Here is a 26,737-nt window from a genome sequence, read left to right as displayed (position 1 = left end):
GCTCATGAGATTCCAAGGCTCTTGGCGGACAGAAGAAGCCTTCTCCACGGCAGAACTGTCTGACTCAAATTTCACATCCTCTGCTGGGATTTGAGTGGTCACTTTATCCAAAAATATATCCTTTGCTGTGAGCCCTGGAGAGCACTGTGGTCCCCACAGGAGTATGATCTCCTGATTTGTGCTGGGACCAGGTGTTTGTCTTCTCTGCCTGCCTTAGAGCCCTGTGTGTCGGGAGCCGTGCGGTGTTCTACAGCACTTAACAGCAGGCTTTCATTGGGGCACTCCGCAGCTGTGAAGGATAAGTGCCTTCCATTGTTTTGAGGCCAGATGAAGGGCTGAGTGGATAGATATGAGGATACTAAATTAAGAAATGGCTCTGTCTATTACAGAAAAACAGTCAGCACCCACCCCTCATATGTAAGAGTAACAAAAGCTGTGCTCCCATAAGAGTATAATCACTTTTCAGTGACCCAGTCATGTAATTCTTTACAGTGCTCTGAGGGAGGCACTGTTGTTTGGTTTTATTCTGTAGGTAAGGAAACTGGGGTCTGTAAATCCAGCCTACCTAGGGTCAGGGAGGTTTTGAAACATGGAGTTGGAATTTAACCCCACCCTTCACTGTCAAACGTGTTCAGCTTTGTTCCCTCCCAGCATCCTCTTGATCTGCTTGTGTCCTGGGACTGCTTCCTGGATAAACTGACAGGCTCTCTTGAGAGAGGAAAGTATACATTCAGCGAGAAAAAACTTGAACAAAATAAAGCTAGAATACATCCTCTTTTTTTATTGTTGTTGTTTGTTTTAACATCCCTGGAAAGCAGTGACATTAACTTTGCATAAAGGTGAAATCACCTTGTTTTTTCAGATGTTCCTGATGTTCACTGTGAGCAAATTTGTTAATTTCATGAAAAAGGCACACACTGTGTGTTTGAAAATGTGTATGACTTGTGGAGTCTATAGTCCACCAGAGTTCACATGTTCATTTTTAAATGATGTCCAATTTGCCTTCATTTGGTGTTGTTTGTTCTCTCTCTCTCTCTCTCTCTCTCTCTCTCTCTCTCTCTCTCTCTCTCTCTCTCTAAGCAAACATTGAAACTTTAGCATTCATGGAATAGCAGTTTCATACCTAGAGTGAAATTCATCCTTGAAATTGTGTGAATATGTGTAGAGGATCTGAAAGATAAGGGAGCAGTTGCCACATAGATATCCGAGTCCGAATACCCAAGACTTCCAAGAAGAAAGAGATGGGAGAATGGTTCACCCTTGACCTTGAACTTCCTGACTCCTGTTAGTTTAGGGCATCCCTATGGCATCACTGAAGCAGACTTCCACTTGGAATTCCCTCGGTGAAGTCTGCTGAGAATATAAATCAGAACCAGATGAGATGTCTCTTAATCCACAATGTAAAATTACATGAGAAATGTCAACCCAGAGAGCAGTCTTGCAAATGCATTCATTAGGAAACGCATACTCTCATGCTATATAATTTTTATACTTAGGACAAAAGCCTCTAGAAAGTGTGGAAGCCTAGTTGATAAGAAAGTCTTACTAATGGCAGCAGAATATTATTTCGCCACCTAGAATGTTTGAAAGGATGTCTGGTGGCATTGTCTACTGAAAATGCAGATTTTTAGGAAATTATATTAGGGGTGACAAGATGGCTCAGCTGGTAAAAGTGCTTGCTGCCAAAGTGGAACAGTCTGAATTCCAGGAGATCTGACGCCCTCTTCTGGCCTCCACAGTCATGTGTACTTAAGTGCACATTCACACACACACGCACACACACAAAAAAAAAAATTAAAATTAATCTTACTTAGCCTAGATATACGTACACATTTTCATAATAAATGACAAGTAACTGTATACTAACTAAACATGTTCATCTCTAAGGTGATTTTCCATTTCATTCTTTTCATTTTTTTTTCACTTTTTGTTTGTCTTTTTACTCAAAAGGAGAAGGTTGACATTACCCTGCTCCTTGGTATCTTCCTGGATTTGCTCCACCTACTCCTTCAGATACCAAGGTCCTCACTTGCTGACAGTGGCGTAATTACATGCTACCTAGGAGCAGCTTCCTGTCTGTTCTTTAGTCTCTCGGTGACTTGCACCAGATACCTCAAATGATAGAACTACTATGGAACTAGTCATCTCACCGCAGGACTCGTGGGACAATCACAAAAGAAAGTGTCTGCATCTGTTCAGACCAGGCCCATGTCCCCTCAATATCTTTGAGATTCATTGAGTCCATTCGAACAGGATACAAAGGACTCAGAGATCCAGTCATATTTTTATTTGATATCTGAAAAAAAAACATTGTATCTTTACACAGAAATGCTCTGGCACTCTTTAAGGTGGTCTGTTTTTCTATCTGTCTAAGCACGGCTGAAAACCAGTGTGGACCTTTATTGGTAGTCCTACCAGGCATCCTCACAGCTCTGCCAGCTCTGTCTGCCAGAGACACCCTGAAAGCAGCATCTCTCAGGTCTTATCATTGTGTCCCTTCCCTTGTTGGCTGGTGCTGCGGTGATGAACAGAGCATTGGCAGCACTTTGAATTGTAAGTTTGGTAAGTTTTTGTTGGAGTGTCCATGGGTGAGTGTTTAAATCTATGGCTCAAATACGCTGTCCTTCCAGTAGACTCCATTTAAGGAGGAATACAAAGTTACTTCACCACCTCAAGTCTGTTCTTATGAAAATTATCTCTTTTAGATTTTATTTCATTTGTCTGAATATTTGCCTCTGTGTGTGTGTGTGTGTGTGTGTGCACGCACACAATGCCCAAAGAGGCCAAATGAGGATATAGGAATTCCTGGAACTGTAGTTACAGATGGTTGTGAATTATCATGTGGGTACTAGGAACCAAACCCCATTCTTCTACAAGAGCAGCCAGTGCTCTTAACTGCTGAGCCACCTCTCCAGCCCTGCAAAACTATCCTTTTGTACTTGAATCTAGTCAGTATTTGGACATGCATGTTAGACAAGACTCCTGTCATACTAACTACATGAATAAAGGGCCGTGCCCCTGAAAGCTAGGTATGGCACTAAGTTACATTCATGTCATGCAAGGTGAGCACATGATGGATCTCTGTTCAGGAGTAGTTCTGTACTTCCGTGATCATGTATCTATTGTTTCCTATATAGGTTCAAATGACAAGTGTGACAAGAATGTTTTACAATTCCGAGTTACCTGCTAGTCAAAGTGAACTATGTAAGGGTTTAAAAGGCTTATAAGCACAGTTGTATTTTATTTATCATGCATGTGTGGGGTGTCTCAGTTGTTCTTTACTTTTTGTTAATTTTAATTACTACATGAAATAGTGTTTTGTTATGACATTTTTATACTTATAAACATTGTGTTTGGTTCAAAGTCACTCCTTTACTGCGTTTCCCTCTTTGCTGGTCCCCTTCCCCCTAACAAATGGCCTCCTACTTAAATGTCAGATATGTACACATACATACATACATACATATATACATACATACATAAATACATACATTTATTTATTTAAATCACCAACTCTCCCATGAGAAAAATGCAATATTTCCAACTGACTTCAATATCGGCGTACCATGTACTTAGACCTTACATTAACACGAGTCAGTACTGTGTCTGTGTGTCTGATGGAGAAAAGAGTTGCGACTTAGTCACCATTCTGTTGCTGTGAAGAGACACCATGACCAAGTCAACTCTTAGAAAAGAATACAATTAATTGGGGTCTTTAAACATATATAAGCATGTGGGAGTTGTTCTTACTCAAGTCACCACAGATTGTACTGGCTGGTCCATTTCCCACCGCATCAATTAAACCTTGGACTCTCCACCCTAGATCAGGTAAAGCTATTTCAGCTACCTGGACTCATTCACAAATACCTTGGGCAAGGTATTGTTAATGAATGCCCAAATAAAAATCCCAGTAATTAGCACATTTCTTTACTTGGTAGTTTTCTTTGCCTTGAAGAACACAGTGATAAAGAATCAGTGGCTAAAACGAATGACAACTTAATTTCTTGAGTCCTGTTCCCATTCTCTTGGGATGAGTGCTGTGTTTTTAGCAAATCATCTGCAGAGCCAATGCCATCCAAATTCAACCGCCAGAAAGAAGGCTTCCCGGAAGCTACCAAAGATGCACTGAAAAACCTTCAGTCAATGTTTTACTTATAGTATAAACCTATGTCTAACAGTAAAAGAAAATACACATGCACAACATCAAGTTATGTAGAACCAGGTAACAGTTGTTTCCTCGGGATTAAACTAAACAAAGTGTTTTTATTTGATCCAGGCATTGCAGTTGGAGAGAAGTACATCACAGGTCTCGAGAAAAGTGTCAGGGGCTTTGGCTGAGTTGTGTTTTGCAGTGCCAGCCCTATAAGGAGTGATAGCATACAGAAAGCATGTAGGATGGGTGGCATTGCTCTATTCTAAAAAAATATCTGGGCTCCTTCTTTTACCCACATGGCAAGGTTTTCGCCAATATGGGGAAAGTTCCTGGTGTCACTAGAGTCTCGGAGCTGTGGAAGAGTTGAGCCAAACTGATCAGAGAGTAGATAACCTCTTCCAAATACAGACATTCAGACATCTTCTGAAAACAGCTACAGGAGGAGTCCCTAAGAGCATACATACATCTTAATATTTAAAAGCGAGTATTATGGGCTGGAGCGATGCCTCAGCAGTTAAAAGCACTCACTGCGCTTGCAGGGGACCTGGTTTGGTTCCCAGCACCCACATGGCAGGTCACAACCATCTGTATCTATAGTTTCAGATGGTCTGATGTCCTCTCCTGACCTCTTGAGGGGCACACACACACACACACACACACACACACACACACACACACACACACACACACACCATTTAAAAAATTAAAAATGCTTTTAGAGCAATGTAGGATGTAAGAGTGCCTCTTGGGAAACAAGAAACTAACAACTGCAGCTTACAGCTGTGGGTGGAGATTGGATCAAATTCCTTCCAATGTAGAGCATAGACCTGCAGGAGAGCCAGCATCAGGACAACTCCTGCTGGTTCTTTGCCTTGCTAAAAGAAGATAGATAAGACTAGGGGGAGGGGGGAGAGAGAGACAGACAGAGACACAGAGAGACAGAGACAGAGGAGTATCCAAATCCATGTACTTGCTCCAAAAAGGGCTAGTAGGGTTAGTAGAGCCCCTGTCGTGGTGGGTCAACAATCCGGGGCACTTGGGCCGACACCTGCAAATTCTGGTCTTTCTAATTGAGTCATCTCTTGTCTCCCTACCTTGGTTTCATTTGCTTAACTGACTTCATCTTGAAGACTCTCTTGAGAATTAGTGGTAAGCAGTGTGTCCAAGGCTTCAAAAGGCTAGGGATGTTCACACACTCGTGGATGCACACAGCATTCCTGGGAAATATCACAAGTGCCTGATGGGAACAGTCTGTCCCAGATGAAAAAGGAGACTAGAACTCTCCGCTGCCTAATGGAAAACGCAGGTCAACACAATCTGGTCATAAATCATTGGGCCAGACAAGCATGTCTTCTCTGCTCCCCATTTGGTACTGAATGTATAGGAAGACTGTTCATTTTTATCTCATTAAATACTACTAGGAATTTTGGGCCTAGAGAATGGTGTTTATACCCCTAAAGCTGTTCTTGTCCTGATGCACCTGGACTCAGGCTTTTCTGTTGTACAAGTGGGACCTTTTGCATTCTCTGAATGCACACAGGCCGGGTGCAAGAATGCAAGTTTGGGGGAAGAGGCAATTCCAACTGTCTGCATGCTGGAGCTGCAGCAGCAGACACTCATCTCCAGTTTCCAGTAGACTGAAAGGTCTTAGTGTTTTCTGTATGCTTCGCATAGGGAATGGCAGCGACTTAAATTAGCTCCAAGGAGACAGTGCTGCTTCAGCAAACCTCTGAAACAGTAATGTGATTTAAAAAAAAAAAAAAATGGAGCCGGGCGTTGGTGGTGCACGCCTTTAATCCCAGCACTCAGGAGGCAGAGGCAGGCGGATCTCTGTGAGTTCGAGGCCAGCCTGGTCTCCAGAGCAAGTGCCAGGATAGGCTCCAAAGCTACACAGAGAAACCCTGTCTCAAAAAACCAAAAAAAAAAAAAAAAATGGAAATCATACTCCTCGGTCCTGGTTAATGCCAGTGGCTGACTTGCTGTGGCTCTGACCCCTTTGTCATCATTCTGAGACCCAGACTGAAGTGTCAACCCTACCTAGGACATGCATCCTCATGATTCAGGGACAAGAAAGGGAAAACTGACAGGTGACGACCACTAAGTGTTTGGGTTTTTTTTTAAATCAGTATATATTACTTTTGCTTACCTCTCATTGCGTGAAGTGGATCTTATGGCCAAGCTAACTTCAAAGGAGATCCACCTGGCTGCTGGAAAGGGTAGAGGCCACTGAAAGCATAAAAGGAAAAGCTGACATGTGTGTATACACTTTAATTACGTATTTGATTATTTAAAGTACTTAATTTGAATTTGTATGCACATTATAGGTATGTGTGTCATACACATATGTGATGTGTGCACATTATATGATGTGTGTCAGACACATATACACGTGACTTTCCCAACTTGGCTGAAAAAGAAGAATTTAAAACAGCTCTTCAGTGATTAGGAATAAGCCTATTTCTTAAAATATACTTACCCCCTTTCACTGTAATAGAAATTATTTTACTGACTAGATTTGTCATTAATCCAGCTTTCAGTTGGTATTTCAAAACTAGGAAATAAGGCTAACATCAAAATGAAAGGCTGGGGCGATTACTCACTTGTTTAGGACACTGGATACTCTCACAGAGGAGGGGTTCAGTTCCCTGCACCCTTATGGTGCCTCACAACTCCTTGTAACTTCACCTCCAGGAGATCCAACACCCCCTTCTGGCCTCTATGAAAACTACATTCATGCAAGCATAACCACCCCCACCCCCCCTACACACACACATTTTAAAATAAAATAAATCTTCTTTTGAAAAGAATTGATGGAATATGATGTCATCGTGTGACTCTGGCTTTGGAGAAAGAAATACACATGCTCAGAGCCAAGCATTTCTATTTTGGTGAAATGGATTTAGATGCCACAGCATTGCATACATCTATGAACTGCCAGTTTTTTTCCTCCCTATGGTCAAATACTTGGTGACAGGAAGATTTTTGTTTTGCATCAAGAAAATGGTTGCTTGAAGCCATGGTGAGATAAAAACGGGTGTTTATAAATTGATGTTTTGAAAATGTGGTGATTGGTAATCTTAAATTTGCCCTAAATAACCTATATTTTAGATGCCTGTCCCTTACTTAGAATATCATATAAAGAAAATGTTATACAAAAAAAAAGCCCACGTGGTATATATACATGAGAATATCCCAGGTATTGAAAACATCAAAACAAACTTAATACAGATTCTCAAAGTGCAGGAAAAATAATGGATCCTGACATCAGGCCGTGGACTCTAAATCGAAGGCAGGGAAACCATATTATGCTGCCCTACACCTGTAATTTAGGTTATAATGCCCTCCTGGGAGAAGGATCGGGGAAGTGTGTGCTCTGTGTAATCTTAACCAGCATGTTATTCATGGCTGTGTGGAGATGAAATGGATAGCCTGGCATTAACTTAAACAGAATCCACCTCGTATCTGATCAAAGAAATACACATTTAATAAGCAGGGCCTTCACTTGAAAAGTTCTCTCGAAAGTCGAAGGCATCATTTGCCTTGTGTAATACATTAATCATGAAGCTAACTCATCGGTATGAACTATCATCCTAAACCTATAACCATGAGCCTGTTGAAATCTTAACACCTTCCAGATAGTGTAATGCCAATTACATCCAAGGAGACATCGTGGTGGCTGAGTCACCACTCACTGCAGGTAAGATCTTCTTTAAGAACAAGACACAAAATATGCCAGCAAGTTCAGTAGAGGGGGACAGCCAGCGGTGCCCAAGCCCACTTCCATGAATCACTCCTCTCGAAGGTTTTCATGAACATTTAGGAAGCAGCTGTCTCACACTGGAGCCGGTCTGTCAGTGAAATTTGCAGGAGTTTTGTAAGGACAATGGCCTTGAAGTCTCCAATAATAAAACCCAAAGTAGAGGAGCCCTGGGTCGCTCCAGCCAGCCAGATTTCTGATAATTCATCCTAATGTGGCCTGGGCTCGAATTTTTAGCCATTTCGCAAGACTACTTAATCCCTTTGGGTTAGCTATGGAAGACTGTATGCTACACAGAGCATAATGTGAACCCAAATGTATTTAAAGCGCTTTAGCTAGGCATTTGTGTTTTGATAGGTGCACCAGTTTGAAAACACAATTAAGCCTGTGACTTGAGGGGAGTGCTGCAAACTTGTGCCGCAGATCCTTGGAGCTCAGCAAACCCTTGCCTTGACTCCAACCATTCTGAGTCTGGGACAGCCACTGTTAACCTAAGTTCCTAAGTAGTGTCTCCTTTAAGCAAAATAGTTTACATGTCCCCTATTTCTGTTGAGCTCCAGCCTTCTGCTACCTTCAGTCTGCACTGGGGGGATTTACTGAAGGGATTTATCTTGGCTACATTCAATGGTATAACCTCCAGCAAAACACAATGTGGTAGTATTCAAATATCAACATATTTAAGAAATATTTTTATAAATAATGTCATTATATGGGAACATACTTACAGTGTATAATTATATCTGTGAACAGCAGTCGAGCTAAGATATTATTATGTCACCACTCTGGCAGATAACATACATTAAATTATGTGTTGGTAATGAGACAAGAGTTAACTTTACTTTGATTGTACCTTTCAGGTTTTCTTGAATAATTTTTTTTTTTTTTGGTTTTTCAAGCTGAACTGAAACACGGTATGATTTTGTAAAGTCATGCCACTAGCCAGGGTTTGTGTTTACGGTGCCTTTATTCTCAATCCCATAGGAACATACAGCCTTCCCCCGTAGTCCCCATCCCCCACCCCACTAGGTCTGTCCCTGAACAGATTTTCTGTCATATTCTAAGCAACTGGCTGTGGATTAGGTGAGGAGTCACACTGAGCACAGCCAAACTGGTACCCAGGTAAAGAGAAGACATCTGAGGCAACACCTGTGACTTCCTATCAAGTTGGAATCAGGGGTCTCAAAAAAGAGTGCCTGAGGCTGGAGAGACAGTTAAGAACACTGGCTGATCTTTCAGAGGGCCTGGGTTCAATTCCCAGCAACCACATGGCAAATCACAAATGTCTGTAACTCCAGTTCCAGAGAAATCCAACACACTCCATAGACATACATGGAGGCAAAACACCAATGCACATAAGATATAATTAACTAATTAAAAACAAGCAACAACAACAACAACAAAAACACAGAGTATTCAACCCCAATCAGACACCTACTGAACTTGTTGCATAAGCCACTGAAACACAAGTTGTTTTCAGCCCCAAATGCAGTTGATGTGAGAGCCTAGGGCTCCTCAGTCTACAGTGTGGGAGAAGGAGACTGTTCAGGAACACATGGGTGGTGTGGAGTTGCGAATCAGGATGGCCAGCCTCCCTTAAACCAATCAGAAAAGGTCCCTCAGGTAAAGAGGTCCTGTGATTAGAACTACACCATGCTGAGTCATCCTTCTGTCCGTTGTGCCCAGACTGTGTGTGTTGTCTGTCTTTTATCCGCTTAGCAGCCCTCTCCATTATCTGATGAGGGATCTTGGTGTGTCCTGGATTCATAGTGTGCATAGGGTTTTGGGCACCCAACAAAAGAATGTTGGGCAAAATAAGCCAAATGACTCATTATGTGGACTCGTTACAAAACTGATATGGGAGGGGCTGTGAAGAGGGCTCCATTGGGCAAGCACTTGCCATGCAAGATGCTGTCCTTCGTTTGATCCCCAGGACATAGTCTCCATGGTACATACCTGCCTATAACCCCAACACTGAGACAGTGGAGGCAGGAATTCCCAGAGCTGGCTGGCTAGCCAAGTAGTCTAGCTGAATGCTGAGCTCTCAGTTCAGTCTCAAGCAACAAGGGGGACAACAATAAGGAAGGTCAACTTCAGGCCCCCACACTCTCACACTCGTGCATGGGCATCTACACACACACCCACATTGGGACATACACACACACACACACACACACAGACACACACACACACACACACACAAATTCCTTCCTCAGTTCTGCAGAAGTCCTGTCAGAATAGTCAGCCAAATGGATTACAACTCAACTTCCCTTTCCGTAACTCCAGGTACTTGAAGTCTACCTCAGAAAACATTGAACATAAATAAATAAATAAATAAATAAATAAATAAATAAGACAGGGATAACTCGTGGGTTTTGGGAGCGTGGTGAAATCTTGCACAGTCCCACAGGGTCCCACTGTATCACAACTGAGGATAGGAATTGCCCTTTTGTCTTGACTGCCCACACCGTATGTGTCACCTGCTTGATAGTCACTTGGAAGCCATCTCAGTTATCAAATCAAAAATCATGGCATATAATGGGTTTAGACCACAAACAGGGTTTCACCATCCATCGGGAATCTTGGGCCACGCCTCTGCAGGTAAAGGGGGACATCTCTAGTACAATAGCCTCGGTGGAGATCTCTGGGCCCTTTGGTCCAGTGGTATTCCTGGGCTCCACCTCCACAGCTTGTGTTTTCAGAAGCTGCAATGAATTGATGGATTCCTGCGGCTGCTACAAGAGCAGGTGAGGGTTGCAAATGCAGAACAAATAGAATAGTCAAAATGTGATTTTAATGCCTCTTAATGCTTTTGTATAATACAGTGATGGTTACTGAGAGTGCATTAAAATATAAATGTCCACGCTTTCCTCATCAAGTGTCATTTAAATCTCATTAGATAGATCTTTGGGAAATGACACTGGCAATATGACTCCCTCCTAATTTTCCTGCATTCTGGCCACTGTAAAGGCCCTGGGGAAACAGCATTTGTCTGATAGGGGTTAGAAGAGACTGTTGTGGGTGAGACATAGACACTCTAAGGCCTCTTTCCAACTTAGCCGAAGTCAAAGAGAAATTTGGTGGTGGTAATTATACAAGGTCATTCTGGTTTGGGCTGGTAAGTTTCTTTTGCTCTTCAACTGGGATGTCCAGGCAGTAGGCTAGCAGCCATTTTTTCCTTCTGTTGTCTGAATACTCACTTTGCCTCTTAAGGTGCCCCAATACTAGGTGTGTATATATAGCTGTTGTGTCCTCTAGATGGATTGATTCCTTTATCACTGCATAATGACCTTTGTCTCTTAGTAGACTTAACTCTTCCTGTTCTCTTATACTTTCCACTTTCCTAACATTAGTTACCTCTCTCATGGTGGTGATAAATACCCGAAAGGAAGAATTTGAAGGGCGGATCTGCTTTGCTTCACAGTTTTTGGGGATATACTTCAGCATGGTAGGGAGGGGCTTCCTCATCTCTGGACAGGCTGGGGAACACAGAGCTCTTTGGAAAGGAGGCTGACATCTAACCCTCAATGCCCATCCCCACACTCCCAATGACCCACCCCCTGCAGCTAGGTCCCATCTTCTACCACGTGGGGACCAAATGTCCAAACACATGAGTCCATAAGGCTCCTTTCCCATCCAAACCATAGCGCACATAACCCTTTCCCTCCTTTCATTTTAAGCTCTGCATGTCCTTAAAGCCAAACAAGTCCTCCAGTTGGAAAACCTATTTCTGAATCTTACTGGAGAGTGCAAAAGCAGGGTATGCATTTGGTAGGCATTTAGGCAAATAGAAAAGCAATTGAGTATGGCATGGTCTAAAGAGCCAAACACCATGACTTGATGACTGGCATTTTCTAATTTACTATTATTTACTCCTTGCAATTTGTGATTTGAGTTTGAAACCTAAAAATCTGGCACAAGAGGTTTTTAAAAATTAGCTTATTTGAGTGACTGACTTAGACAGGTTAGGGCTAAGGTTCGATGATTTGTGTTTGTGTGTGCATGGTATTTTAATTTATTGTCAGTGTTTCCATTGTCAGTGTTTCCAGTGGGGAGACCTTATGTAAAATTGTACTGCCTAGCTTCTATCCCATCCCACAATGCCTGACCACAGTTCTCAGTTTCCTCAGGTGGCTCTCTAGTTTCCCCACATCTTGTCATGATTTTTTGTCTCAGGGGTTTGTTTAATGCCATCTGTTTTCCCTGACTTCCCCCTTCTCTCTGAGTTTTCTAATGCTATAAAGTACCTTACTTCTAGGTCTTTCCATGTCTCCATTTCCTGACTATCTGGGACTTTCTTGCTCAAAACTACGTTTTGATCATAGTACAAACAAAAATAAAACAGCAAAATGCATAATTGGTATGATTCACTAGAAAATGCAGAATTCTGTGATTTCTTACCAAACTCATAACTGAGCTTAAAGCATGTCTGGAAACCGATCAGCTACTTTCTCTCTGTGTCATCCTGAAGCAGGCGGTAGACATGCAGCCTGAAAACTTGACATGAATATGAAATCCATGCTGGTGAGACTTAGCAGAAACCCCTCAACACTACAAAAATCAGAACTTGGAAGTTTTCTTTCCTGGGGTGGCAGCAGATGCGGGATGCTAAACAAAGCTCTGCCTCCCTGAAGATTTTTCTTTTGTGCATCTGTAGATGTAGAGACTAAGAACTGACCTTTGGTTTGTTTTAATATACATTAAATGGCTTCATCATGTCAAACATGCTGGACAGCTGCTGAGCTTTTATTGGGAAAGGGCACAGTCTCGGGCCTATGGTCCCTGTCCCTGTAGTGTGTGTGTGTGTGTGTGTGTGTGTGTGTGTGTGTGTGTGTGTGTGTGTGTGTAAAGGGTTCAAGAAAGGCCTCTCCTAGCAGTTTGGACTGCAGAGGAAAACAAGCACCCAGGGAGATGGAAACACGTTGACTGAGAATCCCAGCAGCTGAGGAGAGCCTTGGCAGGGACCTTTCCCTGGGCTTTTTACTTCTATTTGGAGAACCTGAACTCTTGACAGAGGAACTTCTTTTCCCGGGGCTGATGTTTATCTAACAGCATGGTGGTTGTGAAATAACCCAGCATTCACAAGGTCAGAGGATGACCTGATTTACATGCTGTCACTCCTCCCATCTCACCCCACAGATTCCCTCAGGGAGGTTGTTTGCATGGGCAGCTGGTAGATCCACCCCACAAATGGTCACCCAGAGACTGGCCAGCCTCTTGGGCGTGGCCCTCTCAGTTCTGGCAGCTCCATGAAACTCGGGTCTCAGTATCCTTCCCCCTTGAAGTCATTCCAATATGCTTGACCAATGAACATCTTCATGTGATGTGTTGGGAATTAAAACCATCGGTGAAACTGGATTTTTGTAATGCCTTCATTCGTGAGAAAATAGACTGCCCTTGTGTTTTGTTTTTTTGTTTTTGTTTTTTTTTTTTTTTTATCTTGAGTGAAAGAGTAAAGCAAGGTTGAATAAATAATCTTGGGCTTATCTTGGAAGGTTTAAAGGGCCCATTAAAAAGAGGATTATGATTATTATAATAAGTCTCTTTCTCCTCCCTCATCACCTAGTTCCTTGGTGCTTAAATAAGGTATTTTTCCCTGCAGGACATTCAGCCTTTGTGGTCTGCCCTCTGTAGTTGGTTATCATCCCACGAACTATGGCTCCACAGAGGAGATAATCTGAGCAGACACAGCAAGCGCCTCAGTGGCCTGGACATTCTGTACATCCTCCCTTCTGGGTAGGCTAACTTACACAAGACTCCCCAGGAGCAGCTGTGCCTCATAATGACTGTCACGGAGCACACCAGCAAAACGGGGGTGTGGCTGTTGGACTCACAAAGTTCTTTTTCTTGTATGTTTCAGAAATCGAGGCGAAAGAAGCATGTGACTGGCTGCGTGCGGCCGGGTTTCCGCAGTATGCTCAGCTGTATGAAGGTATATGAGCCTTTCCCTTCCTCTCTACAAAGAGATTAAACTGAGGACAAACTGTGTAGGACCTGCCTGGTGCTTTCTGCTTCATTGCTCTGACACGCGTGGCTTTCCTTCCTCCCCACTCACCCTTGACAACTCTAAGCTCATTCAGACCTGTCTGGAAATGAGCGCCCTCCCATTCCCACTCCGCTTTCTTCTTCCCCCTGCAGATCCCCACACAGCTCCTCAATTTCTTTCCAGAGTCTGCCACAACTCACCTTGAAGATTAGCATGGTCTTCCTTGTTTTGTCTTATTGTGCTCAGTTCCCCTGAGATTGCAATGAATTTATTGTAAGTTTCCTAGACGTCTCTAAACTAGTTGTTTGGGGATAGCCCTTATTTATTCATGCTTATTTTACATTTTAAATAAAATGCTATGGACCAGATCTCAGTCTTCTGAGTTTTGGGTAAGTGGCTTTTCTTGTCAGCATTGTACTTCGGGTTCTTGATTCTTTAATTAATAGTTAATAAATTCACTGTCTTAGTTACTTTTCTATTGCTGTAGTAAAAACAGCACAGCCAAGGCAACTTATAGAAGAAAAAGTTTATTTGGGGATTACAGTTTCAGAGGGTGAGTCCATGGCCATCTTGGCAGGAAGCATGGCAGCCAGCAGGCAGGCAGGCACGGAGCTGGAGCAGTAGCTGAAAGCTCACATCTGATCCACAAGCAAGAGGCAGGAAAGGGTAAATACTGGGAATGATGTGGGTTTTTGAAATCTCAAAGCCCACCTTTCGTGACACCCCTGCTCCAACAAAGCCACACTCCCTAATACTTCTCCAAACTGTTCTACCACTAGGGATCAAGCAATGAGACACAGCGAGCCTATGGGGCCATTCTCATTCAACCACCACTTTCACTCGTTTCTGTCTTACTGATATCTAAGCTCATCATCAAATTGTCTCTGTTTTGTGGATCATCCTTATAAAGCAGTCAGGTCTCAGGAGTGCGCAGGTGGCACACAGATCATCTGTGGAAAATTACAGCTAGTGGTATTTATTACAAAGTTGTAGATAAGATATACACAAAGAAGGAGCCAAGGGCTTATAGTAATTGAAGCTGTCACTACTACAGGGGAATGATGCCAGAGCCCAGGGAAGAAGAAGCTCACATTCCCCTGGAGAGAACACACAGCTGGCCATGGGCAGAGGCAAGGGACACCTCCTTGAGTCTCAGCCATGGCTTCCGATTGACCAAACACAAAAGGAAGGCAGATGGCACAAGTCTCTCTGGAGACCATCCACTCTCCCAGTGGATCTCAAAGCATGAAGCAAAGTGGAAGGCAGCAGCGTGGGTCTGTGGGCTCAAGAGAGGGTGCCTCGCACATGAAAAAAGGCAGCTTCCCTTCCTAGTGGGACACACATTGTGTAGGATAGAAAGAGACAACAAAATTAATCTTTACATAGAGATGACTCCTGTCCTTGAGTTAAAAATCTCAATATTGTGTAAAAAAAATTTTTTCTACTTCATTCATTTAAATTCTGTGAAGACAAAGGAGAGTTAATATTGGAATGTAGTTTGAAGCTTAGAATCTCTGATTTAAAAGTTTTATAGAGAGCCTTTTAGACCCCCCAAAAATGGAAAAGATTCCTATAGTTTAAGTCTAAGCTCCTTCCCGACTCCTCCTTTCTACCAGCAATTTACTAATCAGGAAGAGAAAGCCTAGAATGTCCTAGTTAGAGTTTCTGTTGTGACAAACACCATGGCCAAACTAAGGAGGAAAGGGTTTATTTCATATTATAACTCTCAGGTCACGTTCCATCACTAAGGGAAGTCAGAGCAGAAACTCAAGGCAGGAACCTGGAGGCAGGAGACCACGAAGGGGTTGCCACTTACTGGCTTGCTCACCATGGCTTGCGTGCTCATCCAGTTTTCTTATAGAACCCAGGACCACCTGCCCGGGTGACACCACCCACAGTGAGTGAGGCCCTCCTCCATCAATCACTTGTCAAGCTAATACGGCACAGATTTGCCTACAGGCCAATACAATGGAGGAATCTTCCCAACTAAGAGCCCCTCTTCCCAAACATATCTAGGTTTGTGTCAAAAGAAAAACAACAGCAATACAGCTCACTCTCCTTAAGTGGAAGGACGAAAACTAAAAATGCCAACCTTTTGATTCTTGATGTATACATAATAATGTAGATGCTACAGCTACTATGAGATTTAAGCGTTCACAGCCCATAATTATCTAAGATGCGATGTTGGCTCAGAAACATGCACATGCCAGATTGTGTCTAATCCATGAATGTTGCAGAAACACAATGAGGACAGAGCTTTCTCTGTGCCAGCTATTAGTCAAAAACCAGTATTCACACTTCCACCATGAAGTAGCCATCATGACTGTGATAGTGTGCAGTTGAGGAAAAGTTATTGCCTAGAGCAGCACAGCAAGGAAGTAATCAGGACTTAAAGCTAGACACTGGGCTCCTATAACTGTGCTTCTCACTGCGACATACACTCACTTGCCAGGAGGGCGAGGTGGTGTTCTTTTGGGGACCAGGAAGGATTCAGTTACCGTGAAATACTTCGAGTTCGTCTAACTTGACTGGATCCTTTTTTTTTTTTTTTTTTTATGAAACCAAGTGGTTATGTCTTCAACTTGCAATTTGTCAAGCCAAGTAAGTATGTCAGCAAACTGATAATGTTTACATTTTTTACTGTGTGGCCCATGCTCTAAAGAGGCAAAGATGTGTCCCCCAGAATGGGGGTAGTATCTGCTTCCAACACAGGAAGGTTTAGAAACATTAGCTTCGTTACAACTAGGAAGGTATGGAAGTATGAAATAGGAAGGCATGGCGGCCACAGTCAACTGATATGAAATTTGATCTTGGCTGTCATACCAAGTGATGTCCACAGGGTTTCCTATGTAAAAGAGGCACCTAAAATTAAAGCCACATTCTGATATTGGCAGGAACCCTCCCAGTTGGCTTGAGCCCTCTTCTGAGGAACAGCCATCTCTTCTCTTGTAGCATCAGTGGGAGACGTCAAGATGACTGAAAATTTTGCTAACAGAAAAGGAAGGAGGAAGGAAGGAAGAGGAAATCTGAGACCATTGAAATAGGGGTATTTTTGGAAATGTCCTTTGCGAAGGGAAAAAAAATCAGCCAAACTGAGAGTTCTATGAAATCGCCGGTCTGTGGCCTGTGCTGTGTGTATGGGGAAAATGTTGAAACCCCTCCCTAACTCCACCTGAGGTGTGTCTGATAAAGATGGACACTAAGGGCACTTAATGATTAATCATGTCCAAGGTTGGGTGCTTGTTTTCATATTTTGCACTTACATGATTCTCTCAAGAGCATTTTCTGTGATAAAAATAAAATCGTGTGCTATGTACTAAGCTGTAACTGTGGTTAAGTTGGGGATTCGTGCAGAACATGGCAGCCCAAGTGTACTGGCATGTGTTCACATACTGTGAAGGGAATAAGCTCAGTCTCCCCTTTCTCTCTTAGATTCACAGTTCCCCATCAACATTGTGGCCGTCAAAAAAGACCATGATTTTCTTGAAAGAGACCTTGTAGAAACTCTTTGCAGGTAAGTCAGATGAGTGAAATAGTTTTGATTTGTGTTTCTTTCCTTGGTCTGTCTCCATTTGGGTAGCACAAAGTTGAAGGTTGAGTTTAGCAACTCAGTAAACATTTACTGTGTGGCAACTGTCACCAGACGTAGGTCCTGGTACCCCGAGCATGCTCCATGCCTGTTTTTGTAGACTTTAAATCGTAGTAGGGGGATTTAGACATTAGATTAGGAAAAAAGAGAGGGGAAGTGGGGGAGAGAGGGAAAGACAGAAGGGGAAAGAAGAGAAAGAGGGAGGTGGAACTGAGGGTAAGGGCAGTGACTAGGCAGCAGAGACAAAGCGGAGAAAGACAGGATGGTAGCCATGACATGCATTGTCAGGGCAGAGTCTGAGATAGCCTTTTGAGTGTGTTCAACTTGACCTAAGTTTGCTTCACATATATAAAGTCAAGCAGTTATATCTTCAAATTGGAATATATAAAGCTGAGTAAACACAGTGGCAGACTGACATATCTAAACCTTTGTTTTATGACATATCCCCTAAAGAAGCAAAGACATACGTGAAGAATTCCTTCCCCCAGACACCTCACAGAGTAGTGGGAGAAGCCCAGGTGAAGAGGTAGATGAGGTGTGAGCAAAAGAACAAATAAGTAACCAATGAACTTTGGTTAATAATTTTGAAAAGCCAATAGAATCTATATTCTTCGACAATTAAATTCTGCATGAAAAGCTAATCGTGTCTGTAGAACTTTGCGGTTTCCCAGCTAACACTCTGGAAAGAGGCAGAGCTGGGGTAGGTGTCGGTTGCAGGACACTATCACTCTTCGGGAAACAGAGAGAGGAATTGAACGTCCTGTACATGTGACCCTCAGTCCACTGCTCTCTCTTGTGTGTCCTGCATTTGATACATATGACTGTTTAAGAGGAAGCTAACAATGCGCACAGTGATCTTAGGCTTGCCGGATCCACCATATCTGTTTTTGTGTTCAGAGCTGCTCACTCCCTGTTTCCTATATGACAAAAAAGTAGATCTGTTAATGAATAGCCTCTGCTTTCCCAAAAACAATACTATGTATCTGCTTAAGTTTGAAGTATCAATCCTGTCAGTTAAAAGAGAAAGAACTCTTTGAGTCATAAACTTGGGGCCTGGCTGGCTAAACAGGTTAAATGCACTTGCTGACAAGCATAACTACCAGAGTTCGATTCCTGGGACCCACATGTTGGGAACAGAGGACCAACTCCCAAAAGTTGTCCTCTGACCTCCATACATGCACTATGACACAGGTACAGGGGGTGGGGGGCGTGGGGAGATAGATTTGAATACTGGCCATTTAGGCTAGAAAACAAATAAGCACACCACAATCCGTCTCTGTGAGAGCCTGTGAGGTGAACGGATAATGTCCTTATGGTTCTTTAAATGTTTTGACTTGAAAGAGCAGTGTTTCCTCTTCTCCTTCCAGAGGCATACCTGCAGCATGAACAGACCCTTCTGGAAAAGGCTCATTCCACACAGTACAATCCAATTAGTGCCTCAGGCTGTTCTTCCTCTTGGTGTTGAGTATATTCCTGTTGGCTGGTATTAAAAAAAAAAAAATGCTATTTTTAAAATTACATTTTGCGATCTTTTCCCACTAAAGCCTTCTAAATTTGTTTTCTGTGAAATGGCGTGTTTATAGCATTATACTTATACATGTACATACACATATTCCAAATGGACTAGTACTAATCTGTGATCAAGGTTTGGGAAAGCTCCATCTGCTGCTCCTGAAGCCCCCACTTCCTCTTCGGCCTCCATGTCCCCCTACTCCCAAACCCTGGGGACTACAGATTTGTTTTCTGTGCCTGCAGTTTTGGTTCCATGGGGTATCACAGATATGGCATGGAACAGTGTGTGGCTGTTTTGCCTGGCTCCTTTTCCTTGGTGCAATGTTCTTAAGATTAATTTGTGTTACTTTCCATTTCAAAAATATAATCCTTTCCGTTGTACAAACAGACTTTCAGGGTTCCCAATGTGAGTCTCTAAAGGTACTTGAACATTGATATACATGGTTTTTTTTTTTTTTTTTGAGCATAATGTGTATTTCTTTTCACTAAAATCTTAGGAAAGGGGCTTTGTTGGGGGGGTGGCTCATGACAAATCTGTCTTAACGAAGAGGCAGTAACCACTTCAAGTGACTGTTATTTTGTATTCCCAATAGCATATGAGGGGTCCAGTTATGTGGCCCTTTGTTATATGTTTTTGTTTTACTCAGGAACATTTTAACATGTCTGGCTACCATTACATTGTGACTTTTAATGTTCATTTTCTTAGTGACCAGTAAAACTAGACATCTTTCCATGTTTCACCAACCTATCTTCTCCTGCAAAAATATCTATTCAATCTGTTTCTCATTCTTAACTGAATAATAATGTTTATTGTTGAGTTTGGAGGATGCTGTTGTTATAAATACCTCGTTCCTCAGACAAAATGTTTTGTAAATGTTTTCTGCCAGCCTGTAGAATGGGGGCATTGTTGTTTTGTTTTGTTTGCTAGCCAAATTTGTTTATTTTGTCCACATGTCTAAAAATGTCTTTGCCTAAAATAAGGTCACAAGTATGTTATCTTGTGCAGTTTGAATTTGAGTTTCCCTTGGTAATAGCAAGGCCTGGGCCGAGATTCATTCATTGCATTTCAGTGTCTAATTGTTTGAACTACCTGTTGAAAGGACTGGCCTGGCATCTTCAAGTCACTTTGACGCACACCTGTGCACTTGTGTGATATGTGTGTGTCTATGATTGTGTGCCACAGTGCTTGTGTGGAGCTCGAAACAACTTGAAGGTTCTCTCTTCCAACTTCTGGGGTCTGGGGCTTGAACTCGGGTTGTCCTGCTTGGTGGCAAGTGCCTTTGCCCACTGAGCCATCTCACTGGCCCTAAATTTATGTGTTGATTAGTAATCAGTGTATGTTTAGGTCTCCTGATGTTTACAACAGCAAACTCTAGTTTACAGCATGCTATTATTTTACATCCAGTTTTCTATTACCAGAATGCCATTTTTTATATATTTTTTGTATCCTGTAAGATCTTTCTAAGCTGTTTTATTAATTCTTGTGAGAAAGTATTTGGCTGGAGGTATGTGAACCTCGGTTCTCAGGGTACAGGAGCTCTGAGTAGAATAGAGGCCAAAGGAAGAGTCACACCCTGGGTGGATCAAAGGAAGTTAGGGGTAGGTTGACAGCCAGAGGTGGCTGGCTGAAAAGCAGCAACGGCAGGGAATTGCTTTTACTTCGCTGTGAGTTCCACACAGTACAGATTTCCTGCCTTGCAAACAGCAGAAAGCAGCAGATCTCCCACCAAAGAAGAATGATGCTGCTGCTAAAACTTTGAGGTCAATGAGCAGTTGATTAGAAACTTGTCTACTCAGAGGGTAAGTCTTGATTAATGCCAGGCAAACAATAAGGGGTGAAAATTCTCCTCCCACCCCTTTATGCAATGTATTCACAAAGATAGCAATTTTCTTATTCTTTTGTTGTTGTTTTTGAAATTACATGTTTATTTATTTGTTTGTCTGTTTGTTGTATGGCAGTGTACATGTATAACCAGGGGACCCCTTTCAGGAGTTGCTTCTCTCCTCCCACTACATGGGTCTTGGGAATTGAACTTGGGTCCCTGGGCTTGGCTGCAGGCATCTTTACCTGCTAATCTGCCTTACCCATCCCTCTGCTTTATTTTAAAATCTTGGTGAGCTGTTCAGTTCTCAAGCCTGTTTGAAATGCTGAGGACCTGCAGAGTGGTAGAAGGAATCACAGCCAGAGGGAGCTCCTTCCAGGGAGACAGAGACAGACGGGAGAGCTAGAGTCACCTACAAAAGGGCACTCACCACAGAGATGTCCAGCAGGCTCCACAGAGATGATCACTGCCTGCTGCAGGCTGGAAGAGCTGTTTCCAGTATTTCTCCCCGCAGCCACAGTTACAACTGTTTTCCTGGTTGTGGCTGAAAAGCCTTCTCCCCATGTGTCATGAAAAGTTCATTGCAAACCCAATTGTCTAAGTGAGCTAGTTGGAACTTAACTCTATGGGACACTTTGAGGACATGAAAGGTATCAAATAGCTTGCCTAGTTCATCATTTGAGGAAAATCACAGCAAGCAAAGCCCTGGGGAGGTGAGAGGTTCCATGGGCACTGCTGGGCTGCAGTATTCATTGCAGCTGGCTTCGGACAGGCCTGGATGTTCAAACATGACCTTTGGTTCCTAAATGAATGTGAAGATGGCGACTTGTTTGCATAATGTAAATTGTTAATAGATGCTAATTAATTGTAGTATATGACAAATGAGGGCATGAGCTGTGTTCACTGTCATTTGGTGATGGACCTGGTTATGACTACCCAGCGCTGCTTTCCCCTTCAAAAGGATGAGAAACGATGAGTCTCAAGAAGCAAGAGCAGAGAGAGGGGAAGATGCCGGGCAGAAGGCTGTCATCATGCACATCTGCACAAACCCCTGTTTGATTTGAGTGTGTCGACATTGTTAATATGAAACAATGACAGGCTTCAAAAATACCTGTCATAGAGGGTGCTGGAGAGATGGCTAGGTGGTTAAGAGTGCTTCCTGCTTTTCAGAGGACCAAGTTTCAATTCCCATCACCTATATGGAGGCTCCCTACATGGTGGATCCCTACTGTTACTCCAGTACCAAGGGATTTGACACCCTCTTCTGGCCTCCGTAAGTGCCAGACACACAAGTGCAGACATGCATGCAGAACACCTATACACATACCATAAAATAATGATGATAATAACTGTCTCTGTGCAAGCTTATTATCACACACACACACACACACACACACACACACACACACCCCTCTTTCTTACAACACAGCTTGTACTTTCATTTGCATAGGTGACCTTTGACCCTGTTTTCCTCCCACACCTCAGCTAATGTCCAGAGGCGATTCCTGGATCTAAATGCTAGCACAGTGGTGATTTCCACCTGCAGCAAGCATTGGTGGAACAGCCTAAAGGGAAAGCAGAGGGAGGCACAGCCTTCCTTCCCTGGCTCCATGGTGGCATGAGGACAGTCATTTGCTTACTTCAGTCTATATTTCTAATGCCCTTATCTAATGCCCCATCCCACCCTATACACCATAAGTCGTCCTATACATGGCCTGTGACTTTTGAACACCCTCGAGTCTTGGGAATCACATAGTAGAGTTGTGTATTTGTCATGGAGCATACACTCCACTCTGAAATCTGTGTCTGCCGGACTCTCTCAGCACTAAGCCCTTTCCCACGCCCTGTGGCCGCAGCACATGGAGGAACCTTGATGACCCTGGGTCGGGAACACATCTTCACTGGCTTTGGTCCCTGGATGTCTTTGAAGTTCCCACCCAGTGCGCTCCATAGCCCACAGGGTTCCATCCACCACCCTGACAGGAGCCCAGGGTAAAAAGGTCAGGCCATTGGAATTGAGTCAGAATGAACTGGAAGAGACAAACGCCCATCTCTGCTTGCTATTCCTCCCATGCCTTTGGCAGGAAAATGAAAAATATCACAGGAAACTAACCCATTAAATCAGTGTAGGAGACCTCGTAACCCTTCTGAGCTCTGGCTGTGGAAATGAAAGTATGAGGCAGGAAAGGACCTCCTGTTTTCCTATGGTCGCTGAGGGAGGAACAGACGGCCTGTGAGTGTCCCCAGGCTGAGTACAGCATAAATCAGGACCTGACACTGCACCTGGCCCCTCACACTGGCCCTGCTGCTCTGCCTCCACCATGGTCTTCTCTTACCACCAATGTGCAGTCTAACCATCTTCCCTGACCCCAGAATCCTCTCAGTCTGCCTTCCCCTTCCGTGTTTTACTCTGATCACTGCCTGGCTCCTGCTATTGGCCTCTGAGTTCTAGGGGACTTTCTAGCTCCATGTCATGGACTTCATCTTACACAACTGCACATCATGGATTCAGAGCCTTGTCCCAAATGAGACGTCAGTAAATATTTGTTAAGTTGAACCAGGGCTTAGGAGAAATAACCTTTCAACCCACAAGTTACTATATTGGTTTTTTTTTTTTTTTGGTTAGAAAATATTATGATGATAAACATTTCCTCCTTTTCCTCTTCCTTTACCTCTTCCTCCTCCTCCTCCTTTTTCTTCAGGTAGGATCTTACTATGCAATCCTGGCTGGCCTGGAACTTGCTATGTAGACCAGGCTGCCTTCAAATTCACAGAGATCTGCTTGCCTCTGCCTAGGGTTAAAGGCAAGCATCAATCACCACACCCAACCTTCACAGACTTCTTAAAAACATGTGGTGCCACCTCTCAGGATCCACACACTCCCAGCTCTCCTCCCTCTACTCTACACCGCCCTCTCCAACCACTAAATGTTACCAAAGGATCGTGAAGACTTCATATCACTGGCTCTTTCTTAAATACTTGACACAGTTAGCCAACTGTTCCCTCCTTTCCTGAGTGTAAGTCCTTTGGCTTCTAAGGTGCCACCTTCAGCTGGTTCCTGCTGCTGCTCTGCACTGACTTTTACCTTCCTGAGGCTGCCTTCCTTCCTTGGCCCCAAGTCCCAAGCACTGGAATTCACCAGGGTTCTGAATTCGTTTCCCAGCTTGCTTGGTTTTAGTTCTATTCAGCCCTGGAAATCCATGCGGTCAACATCCCTGAAGTCAACCATCCTCACATTAAATATGAAACAGCCACTTACATGATGTTTGCATTGTACTGAGTATTGTTAATGATACAGGAGTGATTTTAAATGAAGGAGAAGATGTGAGATATTTTATTCAAATGTTGTACCGTGTTCCAAGAGGCACTTGAGCATCAGAGGATTTTGGTGTCTGCTGCACTCCTGGAACCGGTCTTCCAAAGATATAGAGGATCTACTCCATTATGTGTGCTTTAAAATTACCAACTGTATTCCACTCACAATCAAGTGGGTCTCGATGTCACAAAGACACTAAATCTTAACATATGCAGACCAGAGTCCATTATCTTCCTCACTTCCCTGCCCTGCAGAGTCTTCCATATTTTATTGTGGTCTACACTTGATAGCCCATTCACAAAAATTTGAAATCTGAGACTCGTCCCTGTAACCATAAGTCTTTCCACCAAGCCGCCCAAGCCCCACCACCACGTGGGCGCCCAAAACAACACACAGAGAATAATATTAGGTACAATGCTGCTGGCCAATGACTAAGATTTCTTATTTTCTAACTCTGTCTTAAGTATCAACCATAACTATTAATCTATATATTTATAAGAACTTATCAGACACCAGTGGTAAGCGTCTTCTCCTGCAGGGATCACATGGCAGCTCCACAGAGGAGAGAGGAGGAAGAAGAAAGTGATTTCCTGCTTGTCCCTGCTTATATTCTGAGTCTGCCTGCTATGTCACTTCCTACCTGGATCACAAGACTTCTCTTTACTACATTTCCCAGAATCCTCCTCAACTCCTGGTCCTGCATAACTTGCTTCCCTATTGGCCAACAGTACTTTAATTATCAACCAATAAGATAAACATACACACAGAAGTACCTCCCCCATCACTTCCCTTTTGCCCTATCTTCCTATGAGCTGATCATCATGCCCTACCCTCACATAGCTGCTCCCAATACCATCTATTTACCTTCCTGTCTTCCACATGAACCAATTGCCAAGTCCTGCCCTCACATAGACACCTCTCCTTATCACTTTGCTTTCTGGAATTCAGACTTCTCTTTGCCTTAATTGAAGATGTTCTTCTTTTCATGCAATCTATTCTGATTGTGGTTTCCCTTCCCCCAACTCCTCCCAGATCCTTGCCATTCCCCACTCACCCAAATCCACGCCCTTTCTTTCTCTCATTAGAATACAGACACCGAGAAAATAATAATAATAAAACAGAATAAAACCAAACCACAATAGGACAGAACAAACTAACAGAAGAAAAAGAGCCAAAGGAAAATCACAAGAAATACATACATAGATGTAGAGATATACATGTTCCCACACAACATAAAAACACAACCATAATGTATAAGCAGAAGACCTTTAAGGTTTAAAAAAGAAAAAAAACCCAGACAAAGCACTGTGAGAAGAAAAAAAAGGTTCCATGAAAATATAAAAATATTGAGTTTGTTTTGTGGTGGCCATCTACTGCTGGACACCAGACCTGTCCTTAAATGTGACCTGAGACTACTTGGGAGAAAACTGATTTTTCATTTGCAAGCAGTCATCAATTAGAGAGAGAGCTTCTGGGTAAGAGATGGAAGCTGGAGCCCACTTGCCCCTCTTAGCACTGAGAGCTTATCTAGTGCAGACCTATGTTTGCTTTGTGGATGCTGCCACAGTATATGCATCAGTCTTGCTGTGTATAGAAGACCTTGTTTCCTTGGGGTTCTCCATCCCCTCTGACTTTTACAACTTTCCACCTCTTCTGCAGGATTCTCTGAGCATTGATGAAGACATCCCATTTAAGACTAAGTGTTCCAAGGTCTCAAACTCTTTGCACATTGTCCAGTTGTGGGTCTCTGTATTTGTTCCCATCTGTTGCAGAAGGACGCTTCTTTGATGATGGCTGAGCAAGGCACTGTTCTATTGAGTATAGCAGAATGTCATTAGAAGTCATTTTGTTCCTGTGTTCCTTTAGCAAAACAGTAGTATTTGGTTTTCTCCTAGGCTAGACCAATCTAGCCTCAGGTTCTTGACCACCAAAGAAGTGTCAGGTATGGGTTCCATCTCATGGAGTGGGTCTTAAATCCAGTCAGATAGTAGCTAGTTGCTCCCACAGACTTTATGCCACCAATGTCCAATGTATCTTGCAGGTATGTGGCCATTGTGGACTTCAGGTTTTGTAGCTGGGTTGGTGTTCACATTTTCCCTCTGGTAGTGCAGAGTTCCTTCCAGGACCATGAACACTAGTCAGTAGAGTGGCAAAGGCTCTTAGTAGGCACCAACTTGATTTCTTCGTGTTCAATGGGTTGTGTAGGTGTTGTCTTCAGCAACAGAGGCTTACTGTCAGTTTGTGGAGGAAAACCAATAGTCTTGGCAATAGCTTGTTGTTTGGGGCTCTTCATGGGACCACTGTAACTAGCAGCTCAATGAAATGTAACCCACTCCTAGAAGTGGAGGTTGCCTTTAGTGACTTGGGGCTTTGTCTTTCTTATTATTTGGTAATTCCATTTAGATTTCTTTTTTATATGTGCATGCTTCAAGAAGCCTCTACTGTAGATTTCTATACAACCCCTCAAATAGCTCTTTGTTCTAACTGTCCCTCCCCATAGTTTCTCCCTCACTCATCTTCCTTCCCCCTCCCCATTTGATCCTCCTGTTCCAGTCACCCCACTCCTTCCATCCATACTCACCTGTTCTATTTATCCTTTCTTGG

At 43.1% G+C, this 26,737-nt stretch overlaps 1 protein-coding gene across 5 annotated transcripts in view; it reads left to right on the top strand.

Annotated features, from left to right (window-relative positions):
- Positions 1 to 26,737, top strand: part of Stard13 (StAR related lipid transfer domain containing 13) — a 204,452-nt gene that overhangs the window by 130,641 nt on the left and 47,074 nt on the right. For all 5 annotated transcript variants that reach the window (XM_027413756.2, XM_027413757.2, XM_027413759.2 and 2 more), the window contains exons 2-3: positions 13,768 to 13,839; positions 17,326 to 17,407. In XM_027413756.2, coding sequence (XP_027269557.1) covers positions 13,768 to 13,839; positions 17,326 to 17,407 — 154 coding nt within the window. The remainder of the gene's footprint in view (positions 1 to 13,767; positions 13,840 to 17,325; positions 17,408 to 26,737) is intronic.

Source organism: Cricetulus griseus, chromosome 4 (assembly GCF_003668045.3).
Source record: "Cricetulus griseus strain 17A/GY chromosome 4, alternate assembly CriGri-PICRH-1.0, whole genome shotgun sequence".
Lineage (NCBI taxonomy): Eukaryota > Metazoa > Chordata > Mammalia > Rodentia > Cricetidae > Cricetulus > Cricetulus griseus.
This window is presented reverse-complemented; position numbering and strand designations above follow the sequence as displayed.